Raw genomic sequence first — 24,439 nt, 5'->3', positions numbered from 1 at the left:
TTACATTCGTGTGCCACACAAGAATAAATAAGTTAAATTAGTCCAGTAGGGTAAGCATTTCATTACAAGGTGGCAGAAGTTAAAAAGTGTCTCTGCTCTGATAACTCCAGCATCTGCTTGCTCCCCACTGCGCACTGTTGGACAGATGAGCGCCATTGAGGGAATTTGGCTGGCATGCTGCAAAAAATGTCCAAATGATGTTCAATATCATTTTTCAAAACAAGCTTTTGAATATCATCGCAAGTAACACGTTGAAATCGTGAAGCTCCTTGCAAAAGTACCTCGACTCCTCGCTATCTTTACATTTATCAGCTGATTATCCCTTCTATTAAAGTAGGAGTTGAATCAAATTTGAACTCGAGATAAGAGCTTCATTTCTTGCAGTGTTCGCTCCGCCTTCTCGGTTGTCTCCGGCGCTGCGCTTTAAATAGCAACTGTTTAAAAGCTCCTCACATTCTCCTGTCTGCCGTGCAACACGCTGTCCCACTCGGCACCGCAGTCCTCCCCTTCATTCACAAATTTATTTAATAACAAACCGTCTCATCCCGCCATGTCGGCCGCCAGCACCGAGACCAGTGCCCCTCTGCCCACCGCAGGCAGCCGCGTCTTCTTCCAAGCTGCGCCCGGTGTGGGCTGCGTGGGGTCCGGCCCCATCACCGGGGACGACCCGGTCCAGAAGAAGCAGGGCAAAGTGACGGTCAAGTACGACAGGAAAGAGCTGCGGAAAAGACTCGTTCTGGAGGAGTGGATCATTGAGCAGCTCAGCGAGTTGTATGACTGTGAGGTGAGTCAAGGAGAAGTCCCCCACGGTAGCGGTGCGCCCTTGGCACCGATACCTTCAAAAGCACAAGGAGGGATGCAGACAACGAGACACAAAAAACAGGGAAATAACGGCTGTGCTTAAACACGGCTTTGTTTCTTTTTAGTTTTTTTTTTGTATTAATCTTTTGGGATTTAAACTTAATATTGACCAGATTGCATTTGCACAAAAAATTCTGCCCTTTTTACGACTCTGGGCTTGCTGCGTTTCTCCAGGTGCATTATCTGAATCAGTTGGAGCTGCAGCTCAACTGATCAATTAGTTTACATGTTTCAAGCCACATTGCGAAAGCATCATGATAAAACACATAGGTATTCACAGTGGACCCTTGCATCCTCTACCGAAGACATCGTTTCCCCGTGATTCTTGGTGTCTCTTTGTCCTCTGCTACATTAATACCGGATTATGAGTTTTAGGGGTCCGAGCGACAAGCTGTCTGGTCTCCCTGACTTTGATACATGACCTGCTGTTAATACTTCTCTATTGGCCTACTTTGTGCTAATGATGGCATGGTTGGTTTCAAGGAAGTGATAAGGGCAAGAGAAACCGCGCGGTTGCTCATTTTACGCACCGGTCGCCTTGGTCTTTTTTGAAAGCTTGCAGCCATTACAATAACCTTTGCGCCTTTTCATTGATTTAGATCAAAAAACTGCATTCAGTTTATTTATTTATTACTTTTTTTTACGTGCAGTACCTGACGTTAATAGCCTATCCATCCCAATCCTCGTGAGCAAAACCCCAGCTCCTCGTTTTATTCGAGCAAAGACCCGGTGTGTGTTGCAATTAATTCTTAAGACATTTTTGTGGCAGATGTCTGAGCTGTTGAACCAGTTCCACTTTTATGGGTGCATGTGTCGCCACGCGTTATTGGCAGCCCGAGTATAGTGCGCTTTCGCGTCCGCACATCCCATCCTTTAACATTTAAAGATGGATGGGAGGGAGGGAGGGAGGAGGGGGGGTTGCGTGCGCGAGGATCTGTGCGCAGAGACAGATTGGGGGTGGGGGTCCAGAAACTGAGCGGTTCAGTGGTTTATGTAAGTGTGAATGCGAATGTGCGTCTGTGCCCACTGCCACACACAGTATGCTGCTATGCAGAGCCAAGTAGGGGGAGGGGGCTGGAGAAGAGGAAAGAAGGGCAGTGGGTTAAAGGATGTGCTGATTCTGTGACTCCCCTCACCAGCCAATCACCTAGCTCCTCCGACTCTGATCCCTCTTCTTACAGCTGAGGGTCTGCACAAACACATGGATACACACACGCACACACACACACACACACACACACACACAGCGGCCATACTGTATGTCTGTCACTTCAGTGTCAGAGTGTTTGGCGCACATGAATCAAAACATGGGGATGTGTTTTATGCAGAAGAAGGTGTGCATGTAGTTAACTGTTCATATCTGACCAGTAGACTGAATGTGCAGCAGGGAAACTCCTGCACAAATCACAGCAGTACACTGAATGTCAGCATTAAAGCGTCTGTGTATAGTTTGTCCCTCTGCTGACAGAGCATTGCAATGCAAATATTTCTCACATGCACTGGAGTCAAATAGACTTTGCATTTTGTGAAAATCCTTTGTGATTTCCTGTGGCTCCAACCCTCTATTGTACCTCTGCTGAAAATGTACCAAAAGCTCATCTCTTTGGAGCCATCTAACACATGTTTATTTAAAAATTTTTTTTTTATTTCCCTCATCTGTTTTTTGCACGCTCCCTCCTCCCCTTTTCATGGTCCTGCTGTGGATCTCACTCAAGCTGAAAAGAGCTGTAGCCTGTCTGAGGGTGGACCAGTTTAACATTTCAAAGCTGACTGAGCTCTTGGCTACGTGTCAGTCTATCATCAGCAGGTGCGCATGATGCTTCTTCACGCTGGCCCAGCACTGCTCTTGGTTCGTGCAAAATTAGCTTTTGTCTTTCCCTGTGAGGTTTTATATTCGTTTAACACTAACGTGAACAGTAAGATTATAAACACACAAGATGTTCCACGGTCCATTTCTGGTGGACGTGACAGAATATTTTGTTCTTTTTGCTTGACTCAAATGTAAGTACAGTGCCTTTGCAGTCCAGATTTCAATATAGATATCCCCACAGCAGCATGACACCTACTCATATTATGTCTTTCGCACTGCAAATGGGATAATATCACATGATGATCCCCTAGCTCCCTTGCCAGTCTGATTGCATGCTCGATGCTGGAATATGCACACTGTTTCTGACTAGTGGCTGGCAGGCTTTCACTGAAAGCAGGTAATGAAAGCAGCATATGATTATTTTGACACATTGTCATTTCAGTGCATTGTTAAAGCCTCCTTTCATCAGCTGATCTGCCTTCTCACCGGTGAACAGGGAGAGGGTGGTGGTGTTTGAGCAGGTGGTTTTTATTTCTTTACTCATAACGTTTGCTCACATGACTGTAAACAGGAAGTCACTCCCCCTACACTTCTGTAAATACCTCCATGCTGAAACTCAAGATGCACACAGGGGTGTACTTTGTGTGTGTGACAGAGGAGGAGAGGTTGCTGATTTGACCATGGTGGTCTGGCTTAAAGGTCAGCTTCTGTATCAGTTTCATAGGAAAACCTGATACTAAAGCAGAGAGCATCACGGAGGCATGTGTGAAGATTGTGAAGAGGCTTGTTGAGTGCTGATGCAGAAAAGTGATGGAATGGAAAAAGCGTTAACTTAGAATAAAGTGGATTTGGCTGGATTTTCATATTAAAAAAGGGGGTGCGATTTTTGTGTCCAATTCCGTGTGTTTGCTAAGAGAAAAACAAAGAGTATATTGATCAGAGATAAGTTAGAAGGGGTTCAAATTATCCATGAATTGGTTTATGTTGGAATGAGGGGCTTCCTTGGTCAAGACCAAAGGTAACAAAGCCCACTTACCTGGACCTCAAGTAAGTAACATATTATATTTGTTTTGTTTAATCCATAAAAATCACAGTTTTGGCGGTTATAGGAAGCAATTTCCTGTAGTAAAAAGAATGCATTTATTTCCTACAGATTGAATAAACAAGATAAAATGTGCTAATGGGTTTTAGGGCTGCTGGAAGGCAGATTATGTTGCTTTGGTACAAAGCATAGACCGTACATTAGAACTGAATGTAACCAACTCCATTTGATTTTTGCGCCACAGCTTTTAAGCCCTCCTCTGAAGCAGTTGACCATCACTATCTCGAATATCTTGAACTAAAAGCAACCATAAGAAAACATCCCGTAGAAGCCTTGGTGGGCACAGATGTTGATCCATTCCTACAGTTCTGGTCTGGCTTTGAAACACGTCGAAACCTCCCGAATAATGTCAAACTTGTTATATTTGGGTGTTCAAATCTGGATGCGTACAATTCTGGAGCAGATGAGAGGAGCAGCTGCAAAGCAATGGTAGACACAAGGAGTAACATGTGGCCAGAAGAAATTACTGTGTGTCAAGCTGCAGCAACTCAGGCCAAACACAGCCAAAACCAAAAGTGAAAGCGAAGGTGCAGCCTGTCAAACAGATCTGGAATCTCAACAAATTCTGTCAGATAAGTCTAATCTTATCCCTCTCTTTGTGGGAGTCTGTTTAAGTGAATAATGTGGTTTATCCACATTTCCCCCCCGACAGAGGCTCATGTGAGTGTACACCAACTGGCAAAATCTCACCTCTAATGCTCGGTGAAGAACCAGTGAACAAGACTGACCCAACAAAACAACAAAAGATTGTGCGACTCAGTTTTTTCTTTTTTTTTCTTTTGGAACAGTCTACCTGGAGAACTTTGGCACTATTGTACATCAGGGCTCTAACGCTGGCTGTCCTGATGCTTAACAGATAACTATGGAAGTGTTTTTTAAACTCTCATCTAACGCTCATGAAGAAAAAAGTATTAAAAGTGGAAAGAAATCTGTATCAGGGTGGCAATACTGACATGTGAGGTCATCGTTAATGAAAACCACGCTCCCTTTTCTGCTGTGAGAGACTTAGGTAGACTGTAATGAAGTGCAGATTAATGCTGAGGTCAAGTCTAGGTGATTAAAAGGCAGAACGTGTCAGCGGGTTGATGAGTTTGTCTGAGAGAGTTCAGTTAAGGCCTTTACTTGACAGCAGTAAATCCCTTGTAGACGTGCATACTCTATAAAATGTCGTGTGTATGCTTTTGGGGGTGCATAATGCAGAAAAAGGGAAACAAAGTAATGCCCTACTTTTTTTGTGGCTCGGCTTAAATAAAGCCCTACTCAATGAAGCGTATTGGTGTGTACAAGGACAGATACGGTATACAGTGCTCTGCCTCTGGGCCCTCTGTGTCTATGAGTTTGTATGAGGCCACGCAGGCCTTTCGGGGTTTAATGATATTGCATTGCTTTTTGGCAGACATGAGAGATTTAACGGTCGGGGGCACTTTCCATGAATTGATGAGCATGAGAACACACTCACAGGTCAGTGTACATATTCAGGCCAAATGGAGCGGAGGAAACCCGGACAGGAAGCATCTTCTTGTGGATGTGAAATGCTTCTGTCTGCTGCTCTCTTTCTCTCCGGATAATCATCACCATAATAAGATGGGTTCTTTAATTTCCCTACCGTTTCGTGTAGGAAGGCCTTGGGGTAGTATCTATGTGTAGAAAGCAAAGGAATTTGAATTTTGCAGCTGAATTTTCCTTCTAGCATCAACAGTGACCTCCACTTTGAAAAACTAACATCTTCATCTTTCTCTGCCTCCCTCATTAACCCCTCCCTCTTTGCATCTCCTGTGACATTGTCAATAACATTTTCCCCTTGCTTGCCTTCCACGCGTTTCTTGCTGGGAAACAAGAACAACTGTGTATCATGTGAGCCTCGTATAGGAGCAGAAGAGTGCAATTTAAGCCAAGTTATTAGGAGCGTTCAATAGCATACTGGGGTAAACAGACATACTGACACCAAAGGAACAGTATTATTTTACCATCCAAGTTACTGAATATACAGTACTGCCTGTACTAGATACACATCAAAACAAGAGCAAACCATCGTTATTGTGAGATTCAATTGATTCTTATTGAGGGAATCTATTGTTTTAGCAGAACGACTGCCATTGAATTCAATTATTACATCCAGACTGACAGATCCACCCACTGGGAGATTAAGCCAGTCATTTTGTTTTAATGGGTGACCCTGATGTGTTTATGGATCCGACGAGGAAGGTCATTGTCATGCTTATCTGTACTTGGAAAGGCAGACATTTATTCAGCTGCCGTTTGAATTGCACAGACAAAAATAGATGATAGCCTAGTGTCTGTGTCCGAGAACATGTCAACGCATTTCACATGGCACCTGCAGACACGTGCAATATGCTGCTAAACAAATCAGAGGTGTTGACAAGAGGACCTCTCAGCCAGCATATCCAGCAGCTGCTGAGACAGTTATAATTACACTGGCAGCAGATAGAGAGTCCTTTTCAAAACCAAAACCGAGAACAAAGGTTACAGTTTGTTTATTGCTCCTCTGCTCTTTGTAAATTTTCGCTCCTTCTGTCATCATCTACACTCATCCTCCTTTCTCTTGTCTTAACTTCACCCATCTGCTTTTTACCCTCATCCACCTGCTCCTCCCTGATTCTCTCTCCGGCACTCGGCCCCCAACAGTTTCAACATAGATGCACATTAGCTATTCTAGGTATGCAGGCGACCTTTAACACGCATGCCTTCGAGGTGTCCAAATGAGTTTGATTACAGCCTTTTCAAGAATTATGCATGCCGGATATATTGTCATCAACCTCCTGACACTGGTGACCTCCAAAATCCAATCAACGTGTGTCTGACAAGCAATGAAAAAGAAAAAATTGTGCTCAGAACAAGGAACAAGGAACATTAAATTGAATAAAGGCAAAGATACGCTTCCTACTTTAATCATTTGGATTTTTCAGTAATGACAAGACTTGTTTTAAATGGAGCTGGAAATGTATTCAAAGCTGACAGAAGATGCAGAGAACCAGCTGCAAAGTGTGCAACCACCAGAGCATGAAAGGAAGACATGTTGACTTTTCACACTCACACACTGACTTTCTTGTCTTCCTATGACATCTCCTCCCTTCCCAAGACGATCCAGTTAATCACTGGTTTCATTGTCAGCAGGCTGAAACAATTCATAAACTGGCTGTGTACAAACACTGACTCACTCTTCACGGTCGGAGCTTCGAGAAGATGCAAAACACTGTCATCTCTCACAGAAAGAGGAAGACCAAGAGAAGGAGATGGCAGAAAGACGAAGAGGTGGTTTTGACTCTCAAAGTCAGATGGGTGTGTTGTTCACTTGCACATCCATCTTTGCATGTTCAAAATAGCTCTCATTTGAAAGTGGTGGATACGATCAGTAAGGAAGTGCCACAGGAATAGCTTTTTATAATTGCCTTTTGATTTCCATAAATCTATTAACACCCTGACTAGCTAGCTATGATGCTCGCCTGACTGGCTGGCTGCTTCTGACCCTGGTGGTTATTGATGTTTTTAAGCACAGTTTCCCTGGAAGCGTTTTCTTTGCAAAGCTCTGAACAGGTCCCAGCTGTCAATAAATTAGCCTCAGGGAGGAACTGTCTGGCTGGTAAATACAGTAAAATAAACACTCAGTTCCTGAATCACAAAACTGTGAAATAACGCTGGAAAACAGATGCTGGTATTTTTATGGCTGACGATCCACGGTAATGGCTTTAAATCAGGATTTCATCCGAAGGGGGATCAGGTGATTTGAGGAATTCTAAATTTGTATAGCATTAGCATGCCAATGTGTTGGCAGCAGTTGCTGCAGTGTGAACTGTGGAGGCTGCTGATGCCAGCTGTTTACACAGAGCTCTAAGATGTGGTAACTAAAGAAATAGAGCACCTAAAAGACCCTTACCGATAAACTGACTGTATGTGTGAAATGTCCACGGAGCTGCCTCTGAGGTCAGGGCGAATGTTGAGTTTGGTGATGTAATATTTGTGGCTGTTTGTAGATGTTTTAGCTGTAATGGATACCACCTATGTAATATGGAAGAGTTTTCATCTGAATGTAACACAATCAGCTTGAGAGTATAGATCTCTGAAGGAGGGTATTAAGCAGAGCTATCACTCAGAAACTGTAAGAGATGGGATTGATTATGTTCGGCTCCTTGCGGCAGTTAACTGTAAAATGGCTCACTAACTGTAGCAGGCACAGGCAAAGCAAAGCAAAGAGTAGAGAAACAACATAAACATGAGAATTACATTGGTGTGCTCCAGTTTAGGGGCAAAAAGCCAGCTACAAACACAGTTTTTCCCCCACACGGGACAGTAATTTACCCAGTGTCATAGCAGAGGCACCTGCAACCTCCTTGACAAATTGACTGAAAGAATGCTATACTCTGTTTGTGGTGTGTGGTTGTTCGCCACAGTGAGGAAACAAACTTCAATTCAGAAACACATAATAGAAGGAAGAATATAACAAAGATGAAAAATCACTCCGTTTGCTCAAAGTCTACCCACTAAGGTTAGTTTGTTAAGAATATATTTTAGGTGACACTTACGAAAGATTAAAAAGCACTGAATGGTCTTTAGCCATTGCTGCCACGTATTAAATACGATATGCCATTTGTATGTCAAACCTCTGTCCAGTCAGTTGTTTTAAGTGTCTTTACGTCACTGTTTGATATTGTTTCAGCCCATTTGGAACTTAAACTGAGGTAGTGCCATATACTCACTGTCAGTTACGTGATACTACTTCTTTTTTTTTTTTTTTTTAAAGGCTCTCTCAAAAAATACTTGGCTGGTGAGTTGATGAACCATCTGTTTATCCCAGGCAAACGTCAACCAATTACATCAAAGGTGGACTTTAGCAAAGCCAGGTGGTTAATCAAACTGTTGCTGTGACCAGTCGGAAGAATATATTTTTTAATCGTAAAAAGCCCCCTGTTTTCCTTCTTTGCATCAGGGGATTGTTTACAGTATCTTTTGCCTGTGATTGGTTCAAACCACTGTGAATTGGCCCCAAAGATTTTAGCCTGAACCCTACCAGTATGGATCATCCAGTGATTGTGATCTGCATAGAGGTCCATTTGAAAGAAAGTGAGAGCAAGATGAGGATACTGTTGGAGGAAAGTTACACCAAAGTGTCTGCAACACTTTTGTGACAACGGAGCGACCACCATGAGGGATAAATGATAAAAACGTTATACATGCATGAATTTTGGAGATTCATTGTGACGCTAATCACTGTTATTTTTAACTAAAACTTTCCTTTGTGGATTAATTCCACCCTCCAACCCTCTTTTTTCCTACCAGTTCTCCTCTTTGATACAATGTGTCCTCTGGAGTACAGCTGAATCAGCGTGGGAAAGAGCTTTTGCTGCAGCAGCTAACTTTATCCTGTGAAGTCACATCATCTGTGCTGCATGGTTTCAGCAAACTGCATTGCTGGAGGGCAGCAGGGAGGTGCAGGAAGGCGGGGGAGGGAGGGGAAAGGGTCCTTAATTTGCTACAGTTTTTTTCTTTGTAAGACACATAAACCTTAACGGAAGCCCTGTCAAGATTTTCTCCTTCATTATGCAACCATTAAGTTGTCTTCTCTCCTGCACTCACTTTTGCCTTTGTCCTCCTGCTCCACTTGATCCTTCTGTGTCAATTTCCAATTCCATCCTCACTCCACTGGTGTATTATTTGCCTTGCTGTAGTTCCACTTCTTCTACTCCCCATTAACTTTGTCTCTCAGGATGAATTCATCCCATCTTGAGCCTCCCATCACTTTGATGTGACACAGTGTGGCAGCAAGAGAAGAGGAAGAAAGCTGTGCTGTGAGGTTTTTTACAGTGTTGCACAATCCTCCTCTTCCTTTACTTCTGCATCATCATCACAATGACCCACTTATCTGTGCACTCAATGTCTCACTGTATCTTTATTTTTTCCTCTTTTGTATCCTAATTACTGCTTTCTTTGTTTTGCTTTTCCTCTCTGATACTCTCCTCTCTGCATGTAAAATACATCCACCGTGAGAGCTGGGATTCTTTGCTGGCCACATGATTTGATTACAATTCACCCGTTAGTGATGTGACGCATCTAAAGGACTAGATAAAATTTCTCCTGAGGAATTATAGATCTTAAGCTACGAAAGTTGCCACAGATTTGGTGATTCTCTTCCCTCTCTCTGAGTTGGTGTGCAACCCTTGTCTTTGGAGTTTTAAGGCCGATGAACATAACTTTATTGTTCTGCTGAGGCCGAAAAAATGACTAATTAATGACTGTATATCATAATTTCATGTGGGCAGCAAACTCTGGATTATATTCTATAGCTGCACCGATACAGAAACATCCACGTTTGTGATTAAGATGAAAAAAAACATTCCTCAACTTTTATTTTGCTTTGTATTGTCCTTTTCCTCTGTTCTCTAGTCTTTAATAGCAGTTCCTTGTTTACAATACAGCCTGAACAATGCAGCATCTCTATACTATTAAAATTCTCTACATTCTGAATTACTGCAAGTTTCAATCAGCCCCCAAAAAGAAATATCTTTTCTGATTTGTATTCAAAGCCAGCGTTCTGCTTGGAGGAGGAAAATTGATCAACCAAACAAACATTGAATTTATTCTGAACTCTCTCTCTCTCTCTCTCTCTCTCTCACACACACACACACAAAAAAACAAAACAATCATTACTGAGTTAAGGGTTCATCCTCCAAATTGGGTCTGAGCACTCAGATCTCATGTGTTCAACATCACAGTGAGAGCTGGGTGCCAAAGGGCCAAGTGGAAGTTTTTCACCAGGCAGAGGAGCCACACATGATGACAGGTCTGTAAAGCTGAATATGTTTAACATGAGGTTACGTTTGCATGAGTTTTCATGAAGGTTTTCTAATGTGTTTTTTTGATGGCAGTTGGTGTCCTTCAAATCTTTGCCTTTCTTCTATTATTTTCTTATCCCTTTTTGCTTTGATAACATTAAAGTCACATGTGATGTCAACATTAAAGTGGGGTGAATGAATACAGCACCGGGTTGACTGTTAGCCCAGTTTTTGCTTGGATGCAGATATCTTGTCATGGAAAGTTGTGTTTTTCTTTCTTTTTCACTGATGAACCGAAGAAAGGCTGCTGAAAGACCATTGCCACTCTTGACTTGTTAGTTGTTATAGTTTGTCTTGTATCTCCCCTCAAAAATGTGCCATTTCTGATGTGAAACAACATTTGACTGTGGTGTTATTTCAAGCAACAGCATTTACAGCTTGGTAATCACTTATTGAGGAGGCGTTAGCAGCTACCCTATAAAACCGGTAGTTCGAGTTCATTTAAGAGAGCTGCGAATAGGAATCATTGTGAAATACTCGGCCAAGTGGAGTGATTTCTCCACTCTTTGTTCATGGAGAGTATTTGAATGGAGTCTGAATAGAGTTTGTGTTGAGTCACTGGGTCGGGCTGCTTACATTAGCTTTGATTCACCTCATCGCAGATGAACCAGACGGAAAACGCTGCCGGCTGCTGAGCTGTCGATGAAAACAAGTCTGACACACATGCACTCTCCACTGTCTCCACACAGCAAACACAGACAAGCAGCCCTGCTCTCTGTGTTTCTCTCAGCCTCTCGTTTACTTACTAGCTGCACAGTCTTCACAAAGTTGCCTTCATCGCAACAGACACTGCTCCTTGTTATCCCCTCTGCAAACACTATCCTCTCAACAGGAGATGCACACTAAGTCTTTCATCGTTACATCTCTTTTCTGCATATGCAAATTAAAAAAAAAAAAAAAGAATGAGTCGTCATCGGCAACAAATGCTGCCTCTATGCTTAAGGAAAAAACACGGACACATTTTCCCCTCCCCTTTTCCTAACATTTATGTATCTGTGTTGTGACTGTCTGTCCTTCTCTGGTGTCGTGCTGCCAATATACCAACTTCAACTTCTGATGACATGGAAAATGATTTTCTTGAGAGAAGTGAGTCTGACATGCAGTAAATTTAACACACTGGGGTAATTGCCAATAGAGAGACAAAGCGTAAGGGTCTCTCTGCTGAAGATTGATGGTGGCTAAAACTCATGTGTGTGTGTGTGTGTGTGTGTGTGTGTGTATATGTGTCAGCGTAGCTGGCGATTGCCTGCAGTCATGCTTCACACACACAGGCCATGCTTGTAGTCATCACCAATCACACTGATGAAGGGTGACGGACTGCCTGCTGAAAAGTGCCGCGGTCAGGGTCACACATGGACACACACACACTTACAGCAGTTAAAGTGAGTGATTACCACAACAGGCAGACAGACAGACAGTCTGTCCTTGTCCTTTGCCCTCAAACCCCCAAGTAAGTAAGACAGTAAGTCACATTCCCGAGACTGACTGGCCTCCACCTTACTCCATTACTCGTTCTAATTCACTTATTCATCCTTATTATTAGGTTAAATGTGCAGACCAAAGTCTGCAAGCAGGATGTGGACATGTCTTTGTTTACACATCTCATCTCCTGTTTTTGGCATTGTTGACAGAGGGCCACGAATCAGTACTCAGCTAACATTTCAGATTTGCAGGTAGCTGTTGTCAGGTGTAAACAATTTGACCTTTTAAGAAGGAGCAGCCTTTGACGATTCTTTCTCGGCATACCGGTTGGGATCTTTAATGAGTTTCATCTGACCCAAGGGCATGAAACTCGCTCAAACTCAGCTGGAGACATTTATGAAACTAAGAATATTTACATATCATTTACATACATAACCTACATATATTTATATATTTCTTGGCTTTTACTACCTTATGATAGTTGAAATCTTTTGATTTTATTTCTTCCTACTTCATTTATTTTTTTATCGATTGAAATTTTTTTATCTTTTATGACAATTTTTGTGACGTCTTACTGCTTTTCAGTGTACACAACTTTGGACAACGGGCAATTTTTTTTAACTGTGCTTTATAAATAAATTTGACTATTTCATTTATCAAGTATAGTTTCAGCAGCAGGGGATTTTTTTCCAATATGAGTATAGTGTAGTGCTCTCAACACTGACGGCATAATTCACTTTCTTATATGTGTTCTGTTATCTGTTATGTTGTTGGTTCATCGTCTTTAATGTTGTGCGGTTCATTGTCTTGAATGTTATGATGCATTTAATAGTTGCGGTCTCTTTAAGAGATCCGGTGACGTTTCACGATAACGGCTGTTCTGTTGATGCGCGAGCATATAGTTTTGTCAGTTAATAAACGCGACTCACAAAGTCTTAATGTGAGAAGTTTTCGGCTCATCTTTTCGCCTAAAGGCAACTTCCACACTGGTGACCCCGACGTTTGTTTACTGGATGTATCCAGATCGCCATGACCGCAAACGCTGTGTCTCTCAAGCTCCCCAAATTCTGGGAATCGTCTTCTTCTGCCTGGTTCGCTCAGACTGAGGCACAGTTTGCCTTGCGTCAGATAACGGCCAACGAAACGAAATACTACTATGTGGTATCTGCCCTCGGAAGTTCTACGGCATCGAGAGTAGTGAGCCTTCTTAACACTAGAACTACCAGGATTTTTCTGCCTACCTAGAAGTACCAGAGAGGGGTCATTTGACCCGGCGGCTTTTACCGAATACACTAATCACTCATTTTGTTATGGTAATGAGGCTGTTAGGGGACGTGTGTGGGGTGAGGGGTGAGGGGGTCACACCTTACAGTGGTAACAGCCAAGACAAACAGGGACAGACAGCTTCTTCCCAAGGGCTGTCAGCCTCCAAAATCACCACAGGTAAATAGCAACTTGCATGAAGATATCAGCAGATAGCACAGTTTGGCGGACAGTGTGTTACAGTTTTTCTCCATTGGTTTGGCTCATTTCTTGAAACTGAGATGTCATTCTCAAAACATGGACAAATCCCAAAACTAATTTGCAGTTCCTCACAACAGAATGGCATTTATCATTGCTTTCATCAAATTTCAAATGCTTTTGTACATGTCTCAATCATTTAGTACATCCTTGCAAATGGCTATGTACAAGTATCCTACAGTTAACACAATCAGCTTACATTTAGTACAATTTTCAAATGAATGTACCTTGCTGATCTATCCCAATTGGTTATCTATCGCAATTGTTAGATGGATAAATACCAGTGCATGTGGACTACTGCTTCATTTCCCTCAAGAATTTTGTGGTGAAAGAAGCTCCTCTCCAAGGAACGAAGATGCAGAGATACAGCACTCAACCCACATTTCCACAACAAAAGGAGTGTCCGCAGGGGGTCCAAAGGGTCAAATGACCCTCTTGTGAGTCTTTTAGGTAAAAAGGTCAATTGACCCCTCCGTGGTGGTTCTAGTGTTAAACGTCCTCCTCTGACGAGAAAGTATGAAACTCTGAAAGAATACTTACTGAAAACATTCGAACTGTCTGACACAGAGAGGGCTAGCAGGCTTTTCTCTCTTCAAGGGCTCGGTGACAGCAAGCCCTCAGAGCTAATGGACCGAATGCTCGATCTGCTCGGTGACAACAAGCCAGATTTCCTTTTCCTCCACCTTTTCCTGCGCCAACTGCCTGCTCATGTGAGAGCTGCTTTGGCCAACACTGCCAGCGCTGATTGTAGAGAACTGGCTGCTGAGGCTGACAAGTGTTTCCTGGCTAGTCAACAGCCCTGCGCAGCTGCCCTTCTCCCTGCTGGTGCTGTTGCTGTATCAGAAATATCCGATGATCACATGCTCATCGCAGTAGCAGCCCCGCGTCGGCAGCAGTCTTCAGGTGTGTGCTACTACCATGCCAGGTTTGGCCCCAAGGCCAAACGATGCCGCTCTCCATGCAGCTTCAGTAGAGCGGGAAACGCCAAGGCCGGCGCTCACTAGTGGCCGTGAGTGTCGGCCATGCCGGCGGGCTGCTCTTCATCCACGACTCCATCTCCAGCCGGCGATTCCTCTGCGACACAGGGGCACAGCGGAGTCTACTTCCTGCTTCACAGGTGGACATGGTGGCTGACACCCACGGCCCCCCCATGGAAGCCGCCAATGGAAGCCCTATCCGTACATACGGCACAAGGCATGTTGAACTGTGTTTTGGCGGCCAATGCTGAGGCTGGGACTTTGTGACTGCCAAAGTCGCTGTTCCCCTCTTAGAATCAGATTTTTTGTGTGCATTTGGACTGTTAGTGGACGTTAAAAATCAGCGCTTGATCGACGCTGTCACTTTCTGTTCTTATGCCTGCGCGCTCAGCGACTCTGGCGCAGTACACCTCTCCAGCATGCTCTCTGTCACGGACAGTGTCCAACGACTGCTCGCCGAGTTTCCAGCACTCACCCAGCCCACCTTCTCCTCTTCTACAGCCAAGCACGGTGTAGAGCGCCACATCGACACCACTGGCCCGCCTGTGTACGCCCGTGCTCGACGCCTCGAGCCGAACAAGCTTGCCGTAGCCAAGACAGAGTTCGAGTCCATGGAGCCATTTTTTCGAAGGTGGACGTGATCAGAGGATACCATCAAGTGCCCGTACACCCTCGCGACATCCCAAAAACAGCTGTAATCACACCGTTTGGTTTGTTTGAGTTCCTGCGCACACCATTTGGGCTCAAAAATGCTGCTCAAACGTTCCAGCGGCTCAAGGACTCTGTGTTACGGGATCTGCCTTTCCTGTTTGTGTACCTTGACGACATCCTCGTGGCCAGTTCATCACCTTCGCACTCTGTTCGAGCGACTTACCGAGCACGGGCTCATCATCAATCCAGCCAAGTGCAAGTTCGGTCGGTCCACCATAGACTTTCTGGGGCACAGTTAATAAACGCGACTCACAAAGTCTTAATGTGAGAAGTTTTCGGCTCATCTTTTCGCCTAAAGGCAACTTCTACAAAAGACTATTTTCTCTCAGAAACCCTGGTTATTCATCACATTGATGCCCTTTAGATAGTTTTGATAGAGCTATAGATTCCTTTTTGTCAAACAACCTTGTTTGACGATCTCATCTATTAGCTGTGTCTCTATTGATCAAATAACACAATCATGGAATTAAGCGCAACTGATGCGTAAACTAAGGGGCAGTGTGGAGGCGTAGTTTCCCTCGCGCTGTTTGTGAGGAGGCCTGCTGTTTTTTATTCTCCAGCTTTGGTTTTGATCCTCTAAACTAATGGACCTCACCAAACCTATAGCCCTGCCAGTGCTGAACCAAGTTTTCCCTCCAACTTTGTCCCCTTTAGAAGATGTCATTAGGTATACTTTCTAATATTTTAACAGTTTTCTCAGAAAAATGTATTGAAGTTGGACATTTTAGTCAACTAAAACACAAGCAGAAAACTTAATTCTGTAAGTTACATTACAATCCAACCACACATCAGTGACAAAAAAGCTTTTAATACATGGAAATTGCCTCACAGTCTTACATACAGCACCGTTAACGCAACTCTCCCCTTTTCTCGCCCTCTTCCTCTTCATCCCTTTATCTCTCCTCTTCTCAGTTCAATATAGCTAATCTCCCTTCTGAAACTCTGCATTTGCATATAACCTCAGCTCTGTGGTTTCCTCCGTGCACACACTCGTGTCCTAACAAACGACAGGCTTTGATGTGCTCTGCCACGTTCCCTCGTTTTGCTCCCTTTTTTTTCAGTTTCCTCAAATGAGGGGTAGATTTCAAAAGGCCACACTTGCATTAAGACAGACTAAGACAGATAGCAGTTTCAGAGGAGGAGGCGTGAGGGGACGTTCGTTTGTAGAAAGACTTCAATGCTTAAAATGCTGGTTGTGTAAATGCCTTTTGACGGCTCAGGAATAATGATGAAGTTCTGCCAGACTTGCGTGCACATGTGTCTGCCTGAGTTATAAGATAATAACACAAAAGCTCGAGTAACATTTTTACAGTTCAACACCTATAGCCATCTATAGTTCCATCAAACAGAGCACATGATGTACTGCACATTTTGTATTGTTATTTGGTATAATTGAGAGCCACTTCCATTCTGTGCACATCCACCCACCCACCCACGCAAAACTGAACACAGTGGCTGAGCTTTAATGCAGAAAGCTAAAATCATTGCTTTTTTTTCCTGCGTCTGAATACCACTCTGTGCTCCTGGCTAAGACACACACAAGTCCTCTGAGATCAAGCAATTGTATGGTTAATGTCAGTGAATGATGGTCAGCAGAAACCAGTCGGCTGTGTCAGTCAGAGGTTTGATCGCATAGTCTGGGCCTGGGAGCTGTGGAGCTGTTGTCGTTTGTTGTCATTTGTTTTCTTGCATTGCTTCATGTAAGGTTCTGTAGACCTTTAGGAAGACTACGCAATAAACTATCAAAGAGCAAATCATACTGTGAGCTTATTGCTGTGCACATTGACTCTTTTCCCCACATGCTATTCTTGTTCGGTGGAGAGGGGTCGGTGAAACCCACCGTGCTTTAAACAAACAATAAGAACAAAGAGCAAAAAGCAACAGATAGCTAACAAAGCAGGTGAGGCACGTTTCAATATTTTTGGGGTTGTCAAAATGTCAAAGGTTTTCCTTTATGGAGCTTTGACGTGGTTCCCTGCTGGAACCTTACTGCACACTTGGAACAGAAACGTGGCTGAAAGACTTAATTTTTTCTGGAGATTCTTGACAGACGCCCTTGCTTTGGGTGATTTGACTCTACCATGGAGAACAATCAGCATTAAAATGGTAGGTTAATGTTGATAAATTCAAATCAAATGAAAGCATTGATTACAGATTTTTTTAAGCAAGGCCCCTTTTATACGAGAGACTGCTTTTTCTGCTTCATGCTTCCCAGAAGGGAAAATTTGGAAGGTACGTCATGCGGTAGCTGGGAGGGAAAGGTTGATCCTCCCTGCATGTTTCCTCTGCACAAGCCTTGTGGTGAAGGAAAATGAAGCATTGAAACATAGGACCTTTGAAGTGGTTTTGAGCTGAACACAGCCTCTAACCACTATGCCACTAAATAGTCCAACCCCCAGCACAATGACATTTCCATGGGATGTCTGCTCCCAGCAGTCAAATGCACAGTATGATCAGGTTGTTTAGACTGCAGAGGCACAGAAACAGTGTTGTGTGAGCCCATTTTCAACTAAAATATATTTAGTTTAGTTTTCCATTTTAATTTCCAGTTTTTCCCATCGTGTTTGCCCTCGTCTTCTTGACTTGGCCTCATTTTTTCTCTAACAAAGAGTTTCTTTGTGTTCCAGGAAGAAGAGATGCCAGAGGTAGAGATAGACATTGATGACTTGTTGGAGGTCAACAGTGACGATGAAAGAGCCAGCAAACTGCAGGTATATTCCCGTGTGTGTCTGTATGTGTACAAGTCTTCATCAGGCTGGGTTGGTATTATATTATATCAGGAATACTTAACGCTGGACTGATTGTTTGGCTGTCAGGTAATTGATGGCAGCGGATCACATTATTCTAAAAGACAAACGTAAGAATTCACAAATTTCTCCCAGAGCTCAAAACTAGACCATAAAAATTCTTTCTTTATGTAATCAACAGTTTAAACTTCTTAATGAACCAAACGGCTTAAAGCAAAAGCAGCAGCTTTGCACATTTAAAATCTTTGAACCATGACATCTGGTATTTCTAAAGTTTTTCCAGCTCTAATTTTAAATGCAACTGAACTCACTAAAACACCAAGAATGAATACGGTATCTCATGTTTTCACATATTACTTAAAAAGCAAGCCATGTGTGAAAAGCAACCACCCACAAAACAAACTAGGAAAGTGTAGTTTTACCATTGTGCTGTCAGGCAAGTCCAGGAGCTGTGACACGTCTAATTCCTGAACAACTGTCTCTGTTTTTCCACCTTTCCACAGGAATCATTAATAGACTGCTACAAACCAACAGAGGTGAGTTTATTTTATTGTGACCATTATATCAACATGCAATAAAAAGCTAAACCCCAGTGACCTAGCAGCTAATTAGCAGATAGATGTTATTGATGCCCACATACGCTATTTGATTATTAGCATGCATTTCATTTTCTCATTCCACTGTCAAACCTGGCCTAAATCCAAGAAAGGCTGAAAAGGCCAGAGGCTACTCACAACACACACATGCATGTTGTTGAACATCATCAGCAAAACAACAATCTCACACACACAGACGAACTGTTTCCTTTTAGAAGCACTTATGTTTAGTATTCGTGGGTGTGTGTGAATGGGTGTGTGTGCATAGAGGAGGTAGGAGTCTAGGTGTTGATGAGGTGGGGTTAAGCTATTTTGGTAATTAAAGGCGTTACCAACCAATCACATCACATCTACACATGCCGATCGTTCCCTGTTTCAACTCCCCATCTGTCAAGTGTGAACGTGTGTGTACGTGTGTGTATTGGCCTGAGACAATCACTACAAGGTCACCGGTATCCAAAAGGTACAGCAGTGTCCAGCCAGGTTGACAGCTGCTTTTGTCACATCTAAACACTTGCAACCACACACACACACACACACACACACACACACGCTGTGATCCCATGAGTATGAAGTTGCACAGATGCCATTTTACATGCCGTCCCATCAAGACATCATCGGCTGAGGATAAACAGTGAAAGACAGAGGCATTGGAGAGATGAGGCGAATCTGACATAGGAAGGAAATGAAGGAGGGAGGACGAGAGAAAGAATACCAGCTCTCTTAGAAAAAGTTGCACAAAGATAATGACAGGAGATTAAAGGATTGAAGTAGAAAGGAGAGGTTATTACCGAAAGAGGCTGTTGGGGGCATATTAAAAATATATGTGGTTGTTGAAAAACAGTTATTGGTAAAAGGGGAAAAAGGAGGGAGCAGAGAAACAGAGCAGGGAGAGGCAACTGTAAAGGCTCTAGCATGGTTGCCGCGTCTGCTCGCGCGAGCGGTGTTGATGACGTCACGAGTTCGTGCACGCCATAGGACCCTATATAGTGGCGCAAGTCGTTGCGCGCCAGTAGTTGCAATTTTCTCCGTCACAGAGGTGGCGCTGCTACGTGAAGGTTACCTCTACTCTACAACCACAAAGTGGAGAAGAAAACAATGCCGCTGTCAAGAGCAAGAATACTGTAATTAATGATACTGCTGCAGTTTTCGGATCATTTTAATTTTTTAATTCAGTTAAAAGAGGTGAAGGTTTGAAGCCCCCGGCATCAACAGAGTCTCTGCCCTCTTCTTTGCCTTCACGTATCTGTCCCGTAGCTTCTTCCACACATTCTTACAGAACTCTCCCTCTTTCCCCAAAGTTCTGCCCATCTCTGTGCACCAGTTTGGGGAGTTTACGTGCTCCCTGTGCTGTTTCACTGCAGTTCCGTACAGCTGCCTGTACAAACGCACCTCCTCACTGAGCCTGGTCTCACATCGGTCCATCCGGTTCGTTGTGCTCGGCGCCGCCAAGTTACAAAAATCGACTGGTGCACGACAACGCGCTGCGCCGTCTTTTCAAGGGAAGCGCCAGGCCTGAAACGTCATTTTGACGTCACGGTCCACCACCGCCGTACAGACGCGGCAACCATGCTACCGCCTTAATTAGGTCATAGGCAGTGCCACGCCCGGTGTAGTGATTGAGGTGGTTTATACTTTTCCACTCTGTCACAATATCATGGATATTTACACCATGTCCTCTTTTACTCTAAGATGAGGAAACTTTTTGATTTCCAGCCTTTCTTTCTTTGCCTCATAATCTACTATTTGCCTCTTCTAATGAGAACATGAAAAACAAGTTCCTTAGCTCTGTATTCACTTATTTTGACGAGCTGTCGTAAGAGCCGATCGAAAGATTCGAAAGATCGAAAACAGGGCAAATGGCTAGCCAAGTCTTGTGTTTCTTGTCATAATAACATGTCAATCGTACAGTATATGTACATATATATACTTTGACTTCAAAGTAGCTAGATTAATTTAGCCTATTTTGGACGGAGACATCTGCTGTTTATTTATGGTTTTGCTTGTTGTCACTTTGCCAAGCTAACTTTATTGGATGCTGGTTGCACATATGGCAACTTACTTATCACCTATTTATCTAAAGGAAAGCATTTTATTTTCTTGAATTATTCTTTTAAAAATGACTTAAAACACACACACAAAGTGACCTTATTGTAAAATGTACTGTCCTGTCAATCACGTACCAGCTTCAAAACAAGGAATGACTTACGTTGAGATGAAAAATCAAATAAAACTGTACAAAGGTTGTAGTATCAAATCATTACGTTCTTTTTATGGGAAACATTTAATAAGGTTTGAGTACTTTAATAAGTCTCTTGAATTTGTTTTGCATGTTTAACTGTGCAGCGCGAGTGTACTAATCTAATTGTTTTCCTCCTCTTCCTGCAGATCTTTGTCCGCGAGTTGCTGGGCAGAATAAGGGGAATGAGAAAACTCAGTGCTCCAACCAAGAAGGGCCTATAATGGCTTAACGTCAACCATCAATCAACCATAAACAACGTCATCTCAGCTCCACCTACTATACTCACTCAACATGGACTGTCATCACACAGAATAATTAATCAAAACATTAGCAATTACTCTGCAACCTGCAAACATGCACCATGAAATCCATGAATTAGCACTAACCATTCATCCCACATTCACACAGAAAAACAAGATGTATAAATTATTTGACTGTTGAGAGGTAAATAAGTTAAACAGACACAAGAAAATGTTATGCCCTGGAATGTGCCAGGTCCGCAGCTGTGCTTTATCATGAACATTACCACCTAATTCCACATTTCAGAGCCATCTCCCAACTTTTAAAACAAACCCTGCAAGAAAACAGCCATACAGACTAAGACACAGACAAATCTAGAGAGCAGTGGTGAAGAAAAGTCGCCGTAGGTGTGACAATAGCTGTAGCACTATATAAACACAGTGCTTCATGATTTTGTTGTTTTTTTTGTTGTTTTTTTTTTTTTACTGAGGTGTTCTGATGTTTAGTCTTTTAAAGAAAAGAAAAAAAGTACTGTATGTTGCCATTTAACTTTCATGTGAATCAAATGTGGTTTTCAGCAGTTTTTTTTGTTTTTGTCAACCTCCTTACCCTTACTGCATCAGTGCTTGCAAATGTGAGGGAGCTCTGTAGTGTTGTTTTGAGTTCATTCAGAAGCACATAGCATAAATACATCGATTCCGTCTGTTTGGGATGTGTAAACCCGGAAGATGAGTGGGGGGCATTTTCGCAAACCAGGCGAGAATACTGTCAAGATTGTTTCTTGTAACTCATTGTTCTGGAGTATTTTTCACCTCAGCAAGGCATGATGGGTGTTGCAGTTCTCTGAACGAGACTCCAAAAACCTGTATGATTAGTAGCCTTTCACTGATCATGTTATGTGGTGTTCATCGTGCTCCTTCGTCAGAGGTCATATCAGTTGGTCATTTAGGTTTCAGCACAAAGCCCAAACATTGTAGTTGTTTCTCAGCTGGTTGACTTAACTGCCAATGGGTCTCTCTGATAGTGGTTAAAGTTGCCTTTAAGGACATTCAGGAACAGTTCACTTTTTCCTCAGCACTAAACCTTAACTATTGACAGCTTAAGGGCAAATGTGATTGAGTCTTAGCCTAAGGCCGACTTGATACTTTGACTTCTACTTGTTAAGTCTTGTGTCTGAAGGTGTGCCAAAACTGGGAGTATTAAATCCTAAATGTCATATGACATGAGGCATAAGCGTGAAATCAGCGTTTCAAAAGAGACTGTTGAATTTGTGAAATAAATCTTTGAGTGGGTCCCGGATTTTAAGATGTTTAAAACCTTTCCAGGGTGCAGGAAAACATGTCGTAACTGCATGATCCTAGGTTTAAACGGGTGGATTTAGTCATTTATTGTTGTTAATAACATCTGCACCAACAAACTGAAAAGCCTGTAAGCTCTGGTACAATCACGCCTCTGTTATGGGGTTTGGCCCAGTTTAATTTCCGAGCAGACACTCGTGAACCAACCGCAACGGGGGAAGACCTGAACCTGCAATGTGACAAGCCCTGAGCTGCCAAAGTCAAAAGCAGGGCAACGTCTGATTTGAACATAACACCCGTCCTGCATGCTAACAACAAAGAAAAGAAAAAAAAAAAAAAACACTTATAAAGAGTATATTCTAACCTTATAATCAAGCAAAAAAAAGACTTTTCTTTTGATTTGGGCGACGTACGACTTTGTAGAACTTTTTCATTTAAAACAACGTGAGAGTCACGTTGGAGAGAATCCAGGAACACTTTTAAATGGTGCTGTTTTTGATGTTCTTCCCAGAGTTTTTGGTTGTATAAAAAAGCGTTTTCAATGTCAACTGATGATAGAGAAATGTATGTGTAAGAAGCCGTCCAAAACGGCGTCCTCTTTGTATGTCTTTTTCTCAGTCAGGCCTGATCCGGATAGGCGTCATCTCAAAGAGGAAAGCAGTTAAATGTGCAGCAATGCACTGCATAAAAAAATCACTCGTCTGTTAGCTCTGAGCTGGAGGGAAAAGTTAAAGAGGAAGCCATTATTGAAAACTGACGTGCATTCAGGATTCTATGCGAGATTTCGTCCTAAGAAAGAGTTCAGGGGCAAGAGGCTGATATTTTATAATTAATAGGATTTCATGTGGAGAGCATTTTGAAAGTGACCATAACTAGAAAGCTTTAAGTTTGCATGAATTTTTAAAGTAGCATGTTGAGGGGAACACTTGGCCTGAAAGTTTTATTTCACAAAATAAAACACTTTCCTTTTTTATACCTTTATTATTATTATTATTATTATTACTATTATCATTATTATTAGGACTATTGAGTTTTTCAGCTCAAGTTTTCTTTCCGTACATCCACAACGAGCATTCTTGTTTCTGAAATGTAATGTGGTGTGTGGTTTGTTTTTTGCTGATAATAAAAATGCAGAATGACTCTGTACTGTTCAAAGGGGTGTCCATTCTGTGTTATTTTTCATGCAATTTTCACGCAGCTTACTGATTATTGCTTTTGTGCTTATTATTTGTGTTTTTTCCTTTAAAAAAAAAAAGAAGAAGAATTTTCGAGGTCAGACGAGAACATTTGCATCCTGGTATCAGTACCGGTTTTCTAAAGATAGCGAGGAAAAGTGAGAGAGCTGTTAGAACAAATATTTAGTGGATATGAAACAAAAATACAACTTCTTGGTTTAAATGAGAGGCATTATTATGTTTGGAGGATGGCAAACACCATTTTCTAATATAAGAACTTGCTTTCATCTGTGGAACATGGTGGCAGAACTATAGTGATTTTCAGCTAAAATGACTGCATTTGGACCAAATTAAATGTCAAATTACAATACAAGACATGAGGGACTATACGTTTTCATAATAAGCGTATCTATACATATAATGTATGTATCTGTGTGAATATAAGCCATTATTCAGATGGATACTTGTGGGAATTGGGTGTATTTTCACACGGCTGTTTCAGGACAGGGAGCATATTAGTGCCTTGTGGTAGCCAGTCTGTTCCCTCTCAGAGTCTACTCTACAGAATAGTGTGGCAGTAGTTTAGTGGGACACCCCTGTATGCTGTCTGATTCTGTAAAGAGCTCATCAGGGTAGACATTATTGCTCAGTGTGCGCATGAGTTGCCTTTCTCTGCCGCTAGTCTAGCCCCATATGGGCTAGTCTACTGTACCCTGTTGCTAGGTAGAAAATGGCCATTGATCTCAGAGATGGATTTAGGGCTGTTTTTCAGAAAACCAAAAGAGACTAAAAGAATAATCACTGAAACCTAATATTACATTATCTTGGACCTGTGAGTGAACAGACTCTTCAACGCTTATATAGCTTCCCTTTTAAAGAGAAGTCGCGT

The 24,439-nt window shown here is 42.6% G+C and overlaps 1 protein-coding gene across 1 annotated transcript; it reads left to right on the top strand.

Annotated features, from left to right (window-relative positions):
• Positions 1-448: 448 nt before the first annotated feature.
• ppp1r14c (protein phosphatase 1, regulatory (inhibitor) subunit 14C) lies at positions 449-23,530 on the top strand. The gene is made up of 4 exons (XM_075459429.1): positions 449-784; positions 17,880-17,963; positions 18,503-18,535; positions 20,984-23,530. Exons 1-4 carry the CDS (start codon positions 551-553, stop codon positions 21,056-21,058), a joined length of 426 nt encoding a protein of 141 aa, XP_075315544.1. The 5' UTR covers positions 449-550; the 3' UTR covers positions 21,059-23,530.
• The last annotated feature ends 909 nt before the right edge of the window (positions 23,531-24,439 follow it).

The sequence above is a fragment of the Odontesthes bonariensis genome, chromosome 24 (assembly GCF_027942865.1).
Source record: "Odontesthes bonariensis isolate fOdoBon6 chromosome 24, fOdoBon6.hap1, whole genome shotgun sequence".
In the NCBI taxonomy this organism is placed as follows: Eukaryota; Metazoa; Chordata; class Actinopteri; order Atheriniformes; family Atherinopsidae; genus Odontesthes; species Odontesthes bonariensis.
Note: the sequence above shows the minus strand (reverse complement) of the source record. Positions and strands in the feature narration are given on the sequence as shown.

Excerpts from the sequence above, each read along its gene's own strand:
- ppp1r14c (XM_075459429.1), top strand. The coding sequence starts at position 551 with ATGTCGGCCGCCAGCACCGAGACCAGTGCCCCTCTGCCCACCGCAGGC. Across the intron at positions 17,964-18,502 it reads AAAGAGCCAGCAAACTGCAG|GAATCATTAATAGACTGCTA; the intron begins GTATATTCCCGT and ends ACCTTTCCACAG. Across the intron at positions 18,536-20,983 it reads ACTGCTACAAACCAACAGAG|ATCTTTGTCCGCGAGTTGCT; the intron begins GTGAGTTTATTT and ends CTCTTCCTGCAG.